The 13,108-nt window shown below is 55.2% G+C and overlaps 2 protein-coding genes across 6 annotated transcripts in view; one reads left to right on the top strand and one right to left on the bottom strand.

The window, feature by feature from the left end:
• The window catches only part of LGI4 (leucine-rich repeat LGI family, member 4), an 11,610-nt gene extending 7,679 nt beyond the window's left edge, over positions 1–3,931 (top strand). Inside the window, exons 7-9 of the mRNA XM_011947799.1 lie at positions 1,390–1,554; positions 1,632–2,137; positions 2,943–3,931. Of these exons, the coding sequence (XP_011803189.1) occupies positions 1,390–1,554; positions 1,632–2,137; positions 2,943–3,257 (986 nt within the window). The 3' untranslated portion in view covers positions 3,258–3,931. The remainder of the gene's footprint in view (positions 1–1,389; positions 1,555–1,631; positions 2,138–2,942) is intronic.
• A 189-nt stretch (positions 3,932–4,120) lies between these two features.
• Positions 4,121–12,713, bottom strand: FXYD3 (FXYD domain containing ion transport regulator 3). Of its 5 annotated transcripts, XM_011947700.1 has the most exons (11): positions 12,384–12,713; positions 11,983–12,079; positions 11,008–11,135; positions 9,182–9,265; positions 9,027–9,080; positions 7,330–7,362; positions 7,191–7,214; positions 5,608–5,682; positions 5,493–5,529; positions 5,139–5,176; positions 4,121–5,012 (listed from the first exon to the last, which is right to left on the bottom strand). In XM_011947700.1, exons 3-11 carry the CDS (start codon positions 11,078–11,080, stop codon positions 4,996–4,998), a joined length of 435 nt encoding a protein of 144 aa, XP_011803090.1. In that variant the 5' UTR covers positions 11,081–11,135; positions 11,983–12,079; positions 12,384–12,713; the 3' UTR covers positions 4,121–4,995. The 5 variants fall into 5 exon arrangements, with proteins under 5 accessions (XP_011803090.1, XP_011803105.1, XP_011803114.1 ...); XM_011947715.1 differs by lacking the exon at positions 11,008–11,135 and having other exon boundaries at positions 12,384–12,514; XM_011947724.1 differs by lacking the exon at positions 11,008–11,135 and having other exon boundaries at positions 12,303–12,402.
• Between the last annotated feature and the right edge of the window lie 395 nt (positions 12,714–13,108).

Genomic DNA, 13,108 nt, shown 5'->3' with positions numbered 1-13,108 from the left:
AAAAAAAAAAAAAAAATTCGCCCTTTAGGTGGGCATTGTATGTAGTTTGGTTCATTGCTTCAACGCTGGCACCTGGAAACAGGGCCTGGCACACAAAGTGAAATATTACAGCCTGGAGTCAACTGCCCAGCTCCCCCACTAATAGGCAGAGCAGCCTTGGTGCCCCAGTGACCATGAAAGCCAACCCGTTGTCACAAACTCTCAAAATACCATGAATTAAGGACAGAGGGATCTGGAGTGAGCTGTCCAGGGGCGTGGGGCAGCCCCTGGGCATCGTCCTTGCTTTCATGCTGGAAACCAGGTTGTGGCACACCCACGTGGTGGGAAAGGAGACCAAGTCGGGACAAGCTCTTTCCAGGTGTGGTGGCTCATTACACTCATCACATCTGCCCTTGTTCCATTGGTCACTCGGTCTCAAAACAGCCACATCTAACTTTCAGGGAGGGCGGTGAATGGGGGTCCCGGGATAATGCAGACTCTAGCTGGGCGGCCTAGTGACCAATTCCAATCCTCTCTCCTGGAAGGTGGGAAGGATGGGCTTTGTTGGATAACTGGCTGCCTGTGCCACTTAGCCTTCGTTTTCTCATCTGCGAAGGGGAGATCATAACAGAATGTACCTCATAGGGATGTTGTGAAGTTAAATGAAGTAATCGAGATGCTTTTTCTAAGGGATTATTTGGTGATGCCACACAGCTTAGAAAATAAGGTTTATGGGCCGGGCACAATGGCTCACGCCTGTAATCCCAGCACTTCGGGAGGCCGAGGTGGGCGGATCATAAGGTCAGGAGTTTGAGACAAAACTGGCCAACATGGTGAAACCCCGTCTCTACTAATAATACAAAAATTAGCTGGGCATGGTGGCAGGTGCCTGTAATTCCAGCTATTCAGGAGGCTGAAGAAGTAGAATTGTTTGAACCCAGGAGGTGGATGTGGCTCATGCCTGTAATCCCATCAGTTTGGGAGGTCAAGGCAGGAGGATCTCTTGAACCCAGGAATTCCAGACCAGCCTGAGCAACATAGCAAGACGCCATCTCTGCAAAAAAATAAAAAATTAGCCAGGCGTGGTAGCACACACCTGTAGTCTCAACAGCTCAAGAGGCTGAGGCAGGAGGATCACTTGAGCCTGGAAGGTGGAGGCTGCACTGAGCTATGATTGTGCCACTGCACTCCAGCCTGGGAGACACAGTGGGACTCCATCTCAAAACAAAACAAAATCCACCCCCCCGCCCCACAAACCAAACAAACATCTGCAGATCAAGATTCCAGTTCTATGTCCCTATAAGGGGAGTACATGAATGGCCCCCATTTCAGAGATGTAGGCAAACTGAGGCTCAGCAATGAGGGCCCTGGGTGTCCTGAGGCCTGCCTGACTCTGTCCTCCATCCGCAGAGCTGTCCTGGTTCCAGACGGTGGGGGAGTCGGCCCTGAGCGTAGAGCCCTTCTCCTACCAAGGGGAGCCTCACATTGTGCTGGCACAGCCCTTCGCCGGCCGCTGCCTGATCCTCTCCTGGGACTACAGCCTGCAGCGCTTTCGGCCTGAGGAAGAGCTGCCCGGTGAGCCCCCTCCCCGTCCTTCTGCCTGTCCAGCAGCCTGCCTGGCCGGCCTGACCTGCCTCCCCACCTCCCCACAGCGCCCTCCGTGGTGTCCTGCAAGCCACTGGTGCTGGGCCCGAGCCTCTTCGTGCTGGCTGCGCGCCTATGGGGGGGCTCACAGCTGTGGGCCCGGCCCAGTCCCGGCCTGCGCTTGGCCCCAACGCAGACCCTGGCCCCGCGGCGGCTGCTGCGGCCCAATGACGCCGAGCTCCTGTGGCTGGAAGGGCAGCCCTGCTTCGTGGTGGCCGACGCCTCTAAGGCAGGCAGCACCACGCTGCTGTGCCGCGACGGGCCTGGCTTTTACCCGCACCAGAGTCTGCACGCCTGGCACAGGGACACGGACGCTGAGGCCCTGGAACTGGACGGCCGGCCCCATCTGCTGCTGGCCTCGGCTTCCCAGCGGCCCGTGCTCTTCCACTGGACCGGTGGCCGTTTCGAGAGACGCACAGACATCCCTGAGGCCGAGGATGTCTATGCCACACGCCACTTCCAGGCTGGTGGGGACGTGTTCCTGTGCCTCACACGCTACATTGGGGACTCCATGGTGAGGCTGGGCCTGGGGGCAGGGATGCACAGCCAGGCCTGACGCTATAGCTGACTCTTATTGAGGGCTGGCTTTTCAGCACCCACCCAATCTTGCATACTAAGCCTCTAAACTCTGACCTAGCCTCACATGCTGACCTTTGAACCAGGACCCCACCCCACATCGATGCCAAGACTCTGACCCCCTCAAGGCTGACTGACCCTAAACCACTCCCCAGTCCCCAACACTGACGCTGGCCCCAACATCCTGATTCTACCCCCAGATGCTGGATCTGTGACTCAGATGCATTCCAGACTTCACCAGAGCCACACCTGTCCCCACCCTGACACTGAGCCCCCAAGGCTGATGCTAGAGTTAAGCCCTGCCCACTCTGTTTCTGGAGTGAGGTGCAGGCAGGGGAGGGTTCTGAGCCTGGAAGGGCCCTCATCTGACTTAGGTGTTCACAAGGTCTCTGGGTGGGGAAGAGACTGGGGGAGCAGGGAGAGGAGCCTAGAGACCAGGGAAGAGGTTACCAGGATGGTCCAGTCGGGAGGGGATGGAGTTCGGCCAGAGGTGGTGGGAGAAATGTACAACTACAGAAGGTGAAACTGACAGAGTCCATGGCTGAGTGCTTCTGCGTGGGGTGTGAGGGCAAGAGAAGGGCTCAGAACAACTCCGTGTGTGTGGCCGAACAGCTGAGTGGTGACCTTTAGGAAGATAAGAAAGCTATGGGAGTTTCGGGACCAACAAGCTTCAGCTTCCAAGCTGTTCCAGGGCCCCCAGAGACACCGGGGACCCCAGGCCCTCACTGGCCACACCCCCACAGGTCATGCGTTGGGACGGCTCCATGTTTCGTCTGCTGCAGCAACTTCCCTCGCGCGGTGCCCACGTCTTCCAGCCACTGCTCATCGCCAGGGACCAGCTGGCCATCCTGGGCAGCGACTTTGCCTTCAGTCAGGTCCTCCGTCTTGAGCCTGACAAGGGGCTCCTGGAGCCACTGCAGGAGCTGGGGCCCCCAGCCCTGGTGGCCCCCCGTGCCTTCGCCCACATCACTATGGCCGGCAGACGCTTCCTCTTTGCTGCTTGCTTTAAGGGCCCCACACAGATCTACCAGCATCACGAGATTGACCTCAGTGCCTGACACCACCAATGGGACTCTGGGCATGGCTGGGGCCCCGGGATGGCCCCTTGTCTGGCTCCTGGCCCCACTTGGGGTGACGGCTGCCTGTGAGCTGCTGACCATGGGCCACATTCATCAGCCACACGTCTAGGCCTTAAGCCCACTTCTTAAAGGATCTGCACCCATGGGGTGACAGAGGGTCCCTTCCTATTGGACCTCCCGAGCTGCCCTTCAGGTCTAAAGCAACATCTCAACATCTCGGCTGGGGCAGATTCCCCATCAAAGGCAACCTGGGGGTGCAGGCTGGTGCACTGCATGGAGTCGAGGTGGAGATCACCTGCAGAGCTCCATGAGTTCCGGAAGCCCCCTCTCAACCCGCTCCCACCCCCGCTGGTCCCTCTGAAAGCACTGAGGGTTCGATGGCATTCCTTTCCCATTCTAAACTCCATGCAGCCAATCGCTTTCCTGGAAAAGCACCAACCTCAAAGCCAACTCAGCGCTGGGCGAGTTCCCCTTTGCTGCTTGTGCGCAGGTGTGCGGCCGCCCGGCGCGCTGTCCCTCTTGCGCCTCTTGCGCGTGCGCGGGGCACAGGGAGGGACAGCGGGAGGTGTCGCGGGGAGCCCGGTGCCCTCCTGGATGGGCGACGGAGGCAAGGACAAGAAGAGTCCGAGCTCAATAAATGCGCTGTGCACCCTGCCGGCCCAGTGTTGTGGATGCTTGGGAGAGGATGTCCTGTGAACGGCACAGGGTGGGGATGGTGTCCCTGGAGCAGTGCTAAGAGCGGCCCAGGTCCCAGGGAGGCGTTTCCGCAGCTCCTGGTCTCTGGGTGTGGGTTGGTGGTTATCGAGGGACTCAGCGGATGTTTGAGGGATAAAACGGCATGATGAGGGGACAAGTCACGAGTTTATTGTGGGTCTCTATTTGGGTTCATGTTTCAGGACATTGGGGGATATATTTTTGGGTGTTTTGAGTATTAGGCATTTTGTGGGGTAGTTCACGGGAACATTTTGGATGCCTTATTGAGCACTGGGGAGGCTCAAGGGAGTTTGAGGTTTGTTGGAAATTCTCACACTATGTGGTCACTGTATGTCATTAAGGGTAGCATAGGGAATTATTAAACGGGCTTGCAGGGACATTTGGGTATTTGGAAAGATCTTGGAATAAACTGAGGTCTGGGGGGTGAATGAAAGGGTCACAGGAGTCTCACTGTTATAAACTGTCTGAACACTTCCATCATGGTAGGACGATTCTATATTCCAGTTTTCCTGGAATGGTCCAGGGTCCACTGGAATGTTCCAGTGTTCCATCTGGTTAGAGCTCTCTCATTCCTTTGGCTACTAGTAAATCCCAAATTGCATATAAGGTTCCCATGGCTGAGGAGGCAGAGGGCGGGCCTGTGCCATGCCCCAAGCCACAAGGGAACAGGCCTGTGGGCTTTTCCCAACAAGCAGGCTCAGCGCCAGCCTCTGTGTCAGCCTCCAGGGCACGCCAACCTTCTCATGGTGCCCCAAGCCCCACCCCAGTGTACACATAGGAAGTCTCCAGGCTGCTTGGGCAGAGGCACAATCATTTTAGATTAAAAAAAAAAAAAAAAATTGAACAAACAGACCCTCCTGCGGGAGGTGAGATGAGGCCCTGCAGTGCAAGGGAGTCCCAGCAGAGGCGGGAGAATTCCATCCTGGAGTTCAAGTTTCTGTGCAGAGACAGGACCTGGGGACAGAGAACGGTCCTCCACCCAATTTCAGCTGGTTCGTCTTCATCAGTTATGGGCTGAGCCTGGGGGAGGTGACGGGGTCCGTTTGTGAGGGTGGATTGAGTTTTCTTTCCAGTGTACATGTGCGTGCGCGCACACACACACACCACTTCCGTGTTCCCCTCAGCCCCATGCTGCCCCATCTTTACCTGGGGTGATGAGAGGTGGAGTCTCCCCTGGATGGTGACTAAGGAGACAAAAGTGGTGAGATCCGTGTCCACCCCCATTTGCCCTCTCCCTCTGGATAGAGGGTTCTTAGCCTGCCCAGACATGTCTTCCTGGCTGCTTTTCCACTTGGGGGTTTGTGCAATCCCAGGGGCCAAAGCATTTCAGGATTTGGGGCCCTCTGGGGATTACCAGCTAGAAACAATGAACCTGGAAATTTTAGCAGCAGGAACTCTGCAGGGCAGAGCCCGGAGGCCTCTCCTGCTGGAAGAGTTAGCCCTTTCACCCTGAAAAGCATCCAGCCAGCCTGAGGCAGGCATGCCAGAACAGTATCTTACCTGGGCTTGTGGCCGAACTTACATTTGCATTTTCCACCTGTTGGGGAGAGCTGAGTCGTCAGGGGAGGGGAGCCCCAGCCCCGGCCTGCCTGCTCCCCCCAGCTCCTTCACTCACTTATGACAATGATGATGCCCATGGCGCACAGAATCCCAGCGCAGATGAGCCCGCCAACCTGGAGGCTGTGCCAGTCTAGGAGGAAAGTGGAGGGGACCTCAGTGCCAGGCTATGTCCTCTCCATCCATCCCCCCATCCTCTTGACAAATACATATGGAGCATCTAGGATGCGCAGGGTGCCGGGGACACCACCGTAAGAAAACAGACAAAATCCCAAGTGCTCACATTCTAGTTCACACACCAGCAAACAAGATCTGTCATGCAGGGTCAGGCAGAGATAAGCGGTCCGAAGAAAAATAAGCAGGGTGGGAGATGGAAAGTCAGAGGGCAGGCTGGGCATAGTGGCTGACACCTATTAGGTTGGTGCAAAAGTAATTGCGTTTTTGGCTAGGCACGGTGGCTCACGCCTGATATCCCAGAACTTTGGGAGGCCAAGATGGGCAGATCACCTGGGATCAGGAGTTCCAGACCAGCCTGGCCAACATGGTGAAACCCGGTCTCCACTAAAAATACAAAAATTAGCCAGGCGTGGTGGCAGGCACCCGTAATCTCAGTTACTCGGCAGGCTGAGGCAGGAGAATCATGAACCCGGGAGGCGGAGGTTACAGTGAGCCAAGACTGCCAAGATTGCACCATTGCACTCCAGCCAGTCACACTCTGGGTGAAAGAGCAAAATTCTGCCTCAAAAAAAAAAAAAAAAAAATGCATTTTTGCCATTAAAAGCGGTTGCAAAAACCACAATTACTTTTGAACCAACCTAATATAATCCCAGAGCTTTGGGACTTCAGGAGTTTAGGAGTTCTAGACCAGCCTGAGCAACATAGTGAGACCCCATCTCTACAAAGTATACAAAAATTAGCCAGGTATGGTGGTGCATGCCTGCAGTCCCAGCTATTCAGGAGGCTGAGGCAGGAGGATTGCTTGAGCCCAGGAATTTGAGGCTGCAGTGAGCTATGGGCAACAGTGTGAGACCTGTCTCTAAAACAAAAGTCAGAGGGCAACTCTTTTCGAGGGAGTTATCAGGGAAGGCCTCTTAGGGGGCTGCATTTGAGCAGAGGGAAGGGAGGGAGCCATGTGGTTCTATGGAAGGAAGTGTTCCAGGCAGAGGAACCAGCAAGTGCAGAGGTCTGAGGCTGGCAGTATGCCTGCGGTGTCTGAGAGGCTTGGAGTAGAAGGAGTGAGGAGTGTGGAGGAGGTGAGGGCAGAGCGGGGAGTAGGGAGCAGGTCATCGGAACCTGGAGGCCAAATGAGGGTTTTGACCGAACAGCTCACCACCTCCAGGAAGTTTTCTCAAGTCAACACTTCTCCTAGCAGTTGATTTGAACCAAACAATGACTTCCTGCAAACTGTCCTCGCTTCCTGCGTGTGTCTAACTATCTTGCTGGAATAGAACCTTCCCAAAGGCCAGGTTGCTGCCTCTAGTTCCTTTAATCCGCTGTGTGGACTCTTCAGTGCTCCCATCTTAGTCCCTTCCTTTGTCCTGTGACGCTCACATCAGACCCTCACCCAATCCTGTGTGGGAACCCTTGGCCCCAAGCAGTATGCGGGGTTGTGGGGAGGGGAATGGGGGCACAGGCTCTCACCATAGTAGAAAGGACTGTTTTTATCTGCAAGGAAAGAAAAAACATCATGAATCCAGGATTACAGCCAGGATGCAGGCCCCGCTCCCACCCAGGGGAGAATTTGGGGGTGGGACAGGTAAAAGAGTCCAGTCTGACTCACCTTCTGGGTCGTTGGCGTCCAGGACAGGCAAGCCTGGTGGGAGAAGAGGGGAAGGAGGGGAGATAGCGATGCTGGCCTCAGCCAAGCCCTTGGGCAGGGCCTGTGGAGTTTCAGGGGCCTTGGGAAAGGGTCCCCTGAGGGACAGGGGTCCTGTCACTGAGCAGCTGCCTCATCCCCTCGTATCCCATCATGGAAATGTGAACTCGCCCACTCAGCCCCACACCTCCGAGTCATGCCAGCATTCTGCCACCTGAAATTGGTTCTAATCTAGGAGGGTTTTGGCCACTGTTTGGTCTCGTGTTTCCAGACACGTGGTTAATCCATGCCTTCTGCAGCAGCAGGGGACTTTCCTGGTCAAGATGACAGATGGTTTCAGTTCCCAGATTCCTGTTTCCCCAAGTCCGATCATGCTCAAAGCCCATCCTCCCGCTTCCACCATGTCCACACCCACGTGGTCTGGTGTTTGCACATCACTGAAAATGACTCACTATTATACACTGAAATAGACTTTATTGAAAATTTAATTTTAGATCACTACCCTGCAGGGAATACTAGTCTTGCCCAATGTAATGGATTAAAAGTGTGCCTATAATCCCAGAGCTTTGGGACACAGATGTGGAAGGATTCCTTGAGCCTGGGAGGTCAAGGCTGCAGTGAAAAAGTAAAAAGGGGACTGGGCGCAGCGGCTTAGGCCTGTAATCCCAACACTTTGGGAGGCCAAGGCAGGAGGATCACTTGAGGTCAGGAGTTCGAGACCAGCCTGGCCAATATGGTGAAACTTTGTCTCTTCTGAAAATATAAAAGTTAGCCAGGCATGGTGGCACATGCCTGTAATCCCAACTACTTGGGAGGCTGAGGCAGAAGAATCACTTGAACCCGGGAGGTGGAGGTTGCAGTAAGCTGAGTTCATGCCACTGCACTCCAGCCTGGGCAACAAAGCGAGACTCTGTCTCAAAAAAAAAAAAAAAAGAAAGAAAGAAAGAAAAAAGGGGAAAAGTGTTTGGAAGTTAAAGATGCAGTTGCACCGAGCTGAGCCTTCTACTTGAAGTTTTTAGAAAATTTACAAGAGAACTGGCCGGGCAGTTATCTTTTTTCAGTGCTTTGAAGGTGTAATTTCATTGTATTCTAGCTTCTGTTATTTATGGGTTTTTTTTCCGTTATTTAATTTATGTTTAATAGCCAGTGCAGTGTGGCTCGTGCCTGTAATCCCAGCACTTTGGAAGGCTGAGGTGGGAGGATCAAACTCAGCCAGGAGTTTGAGATCAGCTTGGGCAATACAGTGAGACCTTGTCTCTGCAAAATATTTAAAAATGAGCTGGGCTTGGTGGTGTGTGCCTAGAGTTCTAGCTGTGTAAGGCTAAGAGAGTAGAATTGCTTGACCCCAGGAGTTCAAGGCTGTAGTGAACTGTGATTGCACCATTGCACTCCAGCCTGAGTGACAGAGACTCCCTTTCAAAAAAAAAAAGAAAGAAAGAGCGAGAGAATGGGGAAGATGGTGACTTTCCAGCTGTGCGAGTCAGCTCTTCTTGTGTATCCCTGGCAATCACTAGTTTGACTTTACTTACCCTTAAGGAGATGCTGTTCTAACATTTACCACCTTCCCTGGGGCGGTAGAAAAACACAGGAGACAGACAGAGGCTTGGCAGACCCCATCCAGGGGATCCAGAGAAAAAGGCAGTTGGGGGATTGGTACTCACCTGCCAGGAACACAAGCAGGCCCAGGGTCACCTTCTGCATGTCAGAGCGCTGGCCTAGAGGGGTGGCAGAAGGTCTGGCGTTAGCAGAGCCACTGGGAGGCTGGCCCTGTGCCTATGGCTCCCCAACCCTCCTCCCTGCAGGGTGCGCAGTTCACCCAGGGCAGGAAGGCTGGCATCTCGCTGGGCTGAGAGATAAGCCGCAGCCGCGCCGTGGAGTGGGGACTGGGTGAAACTCGGGCCTGACGCGGGAGGAGCCATAATAACTCACTGGACATGGACTTCAGGCTTTCTGTGAATCGCCCCGCAACCAAATGAGGGCACCACTGCCCACTGTTGTCCTCATTGGACAGATGGGGAAACTGAGGCTCTGGGAGGCGAAACTAGGTGCCCTAGCCAGGAAGCAGGATTTAAGCCAGGCCTGGCTCCCCAGCAGCTGCTCCTAACTAAGAACTGTCAGGGCCTTGGGGTGTTTGGGGAAGCCAGGTGTTGGGAGCCAGGTGGCAGGAGGGCCGCTTCCAGGGAGTGTCTCCATAGACGGCTCAGAGCCTGCCTGGCCCTGCCAGGACATTGCAGACTTCAGGCTGCGGACTGAGCAGGTTCTTCAAGCTGCTCAGGGCGGGGTGTGTAGAGCAATTGACTTGAGGCTGGGACTGGGGGTAGAGGGGGACAAACTCAGCCTGGCTGCAGCCCTAGCTCCATCTCTGTTCCCCAGAACCTCCCGCCCCTCATCCCTCACCCATGCCCTTCCTGGTCCCAGCCCTGGCCCTGCCTAGCCTGAGTCCCCAGCCCAGCCCCTGACCCCACCCTAGGCCCCGCAGAGCACTTTCTTTCCCAGGTAGACCTGCTCAGCATAAGGAACTTGTTCCTCTCTCCTTCCTGACCTGGCATCAGTCCTGCCCTCCCAGGCTGCAAGGCTGCACCAAGCCCGGGCCTCCAAGCATGCCCTCCCCTGCCCTGTTCCTGCCCAAATGCTGAGTGCATAGTTATCATAATTGTTTTTATTTTTTCTCTTTTTTTTTGAGGCGGAGTTTCACTCTGTCACCCAGGCTAGAGTGCAATGGCACAATCTCAGCTCACTGCAACTTCTGCCTCCTGGGTTCAAGTGATTCTCCTGCCTCGGCCTCCCGAGTAGCTGAGACTACAGACGTGTGCCACCATGCTCGGCTAATTTTTGTATTTTTGGTAGAGACAGGATTTCACCATGTTGGCCAGGTTGGTCTCGAAGTCCTGACCTCAGGTGATCCACCCACCCGGGCCTCCCTAAGTGCTGGGATTAGAGGTGTGAGCCACCGCGCCTGGTCTAGTTATAATTTTGATAGCGAGAGCTGGTACTTCCTCCACCTTGCCCTGGGGTGCACACTGACCTTGCTGTGTTCTCACTCACTTAACCCCCCAGCAATTTCATGGACAGCAAAAATGCTGAAAGAGGGTGGTGCCCACAACCAACGGTGTGGGTGGTCCCTGCTGGTTGGCACAGACTCCTCCCTCTGCCTATGCACCCCAAGGCCTGGGAATCCTCTCAGCTTCCCAGTTAATTCCACATGCTGAACTCACAATTTTAGTTTGAGCATCCATTTCTTTTCCTTTCTTTTTCTTTTTTTTGTGGGAAGAAAGTCTGAGACTTTGGGGAGCATTACTGAGACCCAGGAAGTGTTTAGGATCCCCAAAAGTGTTGGGGGTTGGGGGAGCTGGTGTGGGTGGGTGGGCAGGATGGCATGGTGGATAGGGGCACAGGTTGTAGGTGGACTGCCTGTGGTCTGAAGCTGTCACCCATAACCACATGAGTACTGGTAATAGCAGCAGATGCTTATTGAGTGTCTACCCCACGGGGGCATTTTCTTAGCTTCCCACTTATTCGCTCAATCTCTGCAGCTTAATGTAGGGGGCACTATTATTAGCACACATTGCAGTTATAATCCTGTAACCCCTGCAAATTCATCTTAAAGCCCTATGCTCTGTCACCGTGGCTGTTGAGTCTCACCTCTTAAGCCTCTTTCCAGGGGCTCCTCCAAGCCACCTCTGGCCTGCAAGGCCCCACTATTCCCCCTTCCCATGATGTCATCCAGCCAAGACTAACAGATGGTATTCGCCTTGCCCCAGCCCCAGCTTCTGCAAAACAATGTCCAGCCCCACGTTTCTGGAGGCTGCAGGGAGCCGGGAGCTGGGTCTGCCCTCACATTCCCCATTCAGGCTGTTGCTGAAGAGGCCCTGGACTGCTCCCGAACCAATGTGGTTGGTGGGCAGGTTAGAGAGGAAGGCAGCCCTGCAGCTGATGCTCTGTCTACCTGCCCTGATCCTTCCTGGCCACGAGGTCCCAAGGCCGGCCTGAGGACTGTTTGCCCCACCTGCCCTCTGCTATCCCCTCTATTCCTCCATACCGTAGGAGAAATGTCTCATATTCAGGGGCGGGCAGAAAGATCCTGCCCCCTCTGTGCTCCTGAAATCTCCCAAGCAACTCCACATTTACAACCTTCCCCCAACAGCACTGTCCTCTTTTCCTGGAGGTCTCCAGAATCCACATCCCTCAGTGCCTGGACACCCCGAGTGCACCTAGCACTCCTCAACCACATAGATGTCCGCAGTCCATCTATGCACTCCTGGTCCACTTAGATACCCCTACCTACCCAAGCACCTCCCTCTCTTCCACCCAGATATCTCCAACCCAGATACCCCTAATCCATGCAGACATCAGTCTTCCTGGACACCCCAACCACACTTACCGGTCCTGCCCTCACCCCAGCCAGCTCAACCAGTCCCTGAGAGGAGAATGGTGGAGAAAGGGACATTAGGGGAAGGGACTTTCTCCTATCTCCTGGCTCCAGAAAAACATTTCAAAAGATTTTAGGCTCTTTAACAGCAGAGCTTCTATGTGGCAGGGTCAGTGGGCCGGTAGATACTCCCTCATTTAGGGGCAGAGCCAAGGAGGGCTTGGAGGAAGGGGGCCCCAACTGCTCACCTGTGTGGTTCACCAGGCTGAGCACAGGTTCCGGGAGAAATCGGGGCTTCGAGGCGGAGTCCTGCCTTTATCCGAAGCTGCCACGCCCTAAGCAAACCTGGGCAGGTAGAAAACAAGTCAGATGCCCTAAGGCCCAGGGGCTCCGTTCCTGCTCTTAAAGAGACAGCTTCACCCCCTCCCCAGCCATGGGCAGCACGTTGCTCCCTGGGGTCACCAGGGCCACAGCAGCCTCAGGTGAGACGGAGAATTGGATGGGCTGGAACGCGGTCCCTGAAATTAAGAGAGGAGCTCTCTCCAATCTTCTGTGCCCAGGAGAGGACCCTGAATGGGGAAGGTTCTGGGGTCTTTAAATGGCAGAGCCTGCAGGGCCATGCAGGGAAGTGATGTGTTGGTGTTTCGACCTGACTTCTTTCCCTTAGATGATGTGTTTTGCCTGGTGGAAGGATTGCTGGCAATTGTGGGGGACTTAAAGTCCCCTTCCAGGCCACAGCTTGCTGCAGGTACAATTTCAGGGTTATCAGAAGACGCTGGCATGACCAAAGTCAGGAGATGGGGCAGGGGTAGATATGAGGGAGTGGCTGGAACAGCAGGGAGGGGTCAGGGTGGGGACTCTGGGACCTTAGTCCTGGTCATAACCTGCTCCCTGCCCTGGGGAGAATGAGAACTGGCTCCCAGGCACCAGGCTGGAGTTTCCTAGGCAAGCTGTTTCCGTGGGTGCTGGGAGCCAGATGCCCGGGTCTACAGAGTGGGCACTGGTGGGGGCGGCTGCCTCCTAGTCCAGATAAGGCCCCCTGCATTGTACAAGGCTCCCTCCCCTTTTCCTCCCCCATCTCCTGCTCCTCCTCCTCCAGGCATTCCTTCCGGATGGGGTCTGTGCAGGCTCCCCCATGGTCCCAGTTGGGGGTGCCCCCTCCCCTCAATTCCGCCTTCTTAGACAGAGGGACTTTTGTCTGGGGGCTGGATGGAGAACAAGGATCCTTTGAGCGGTTGGCGGAGGATTGGGGTCACGGGGAGGGGTAGGGCCAGGAAAGGGGTAGCTCTGCCCTGGACACCAGCTGGACTCCAGGCGACCCCAACATCATCGTGGGGGCAGGGAGGAGGGCTGCAGGGCCAGGCCAGGGAGAAG

The sequence above is a fragment of the Colobus angolensis genome, unplaced genomic scaffold, assembly GCF_000951035.1.
Source record: "Colobus angolensis palliatus isolate OR3802 unplaced genomic scaffold, Cang.pa_1.0 Scaffold107, whole genome shotgun sequence".
In the NCBI taxonomy this organism is placed as follows: Eukaryota; Metazoa; Chordata; class Mammalia; order Primates; family Cercopithecidae; genus Colobus; species Colobus angolensis.
This window is presented reverse-complemented; position numbering and strand designations above follow the sequence as displayed.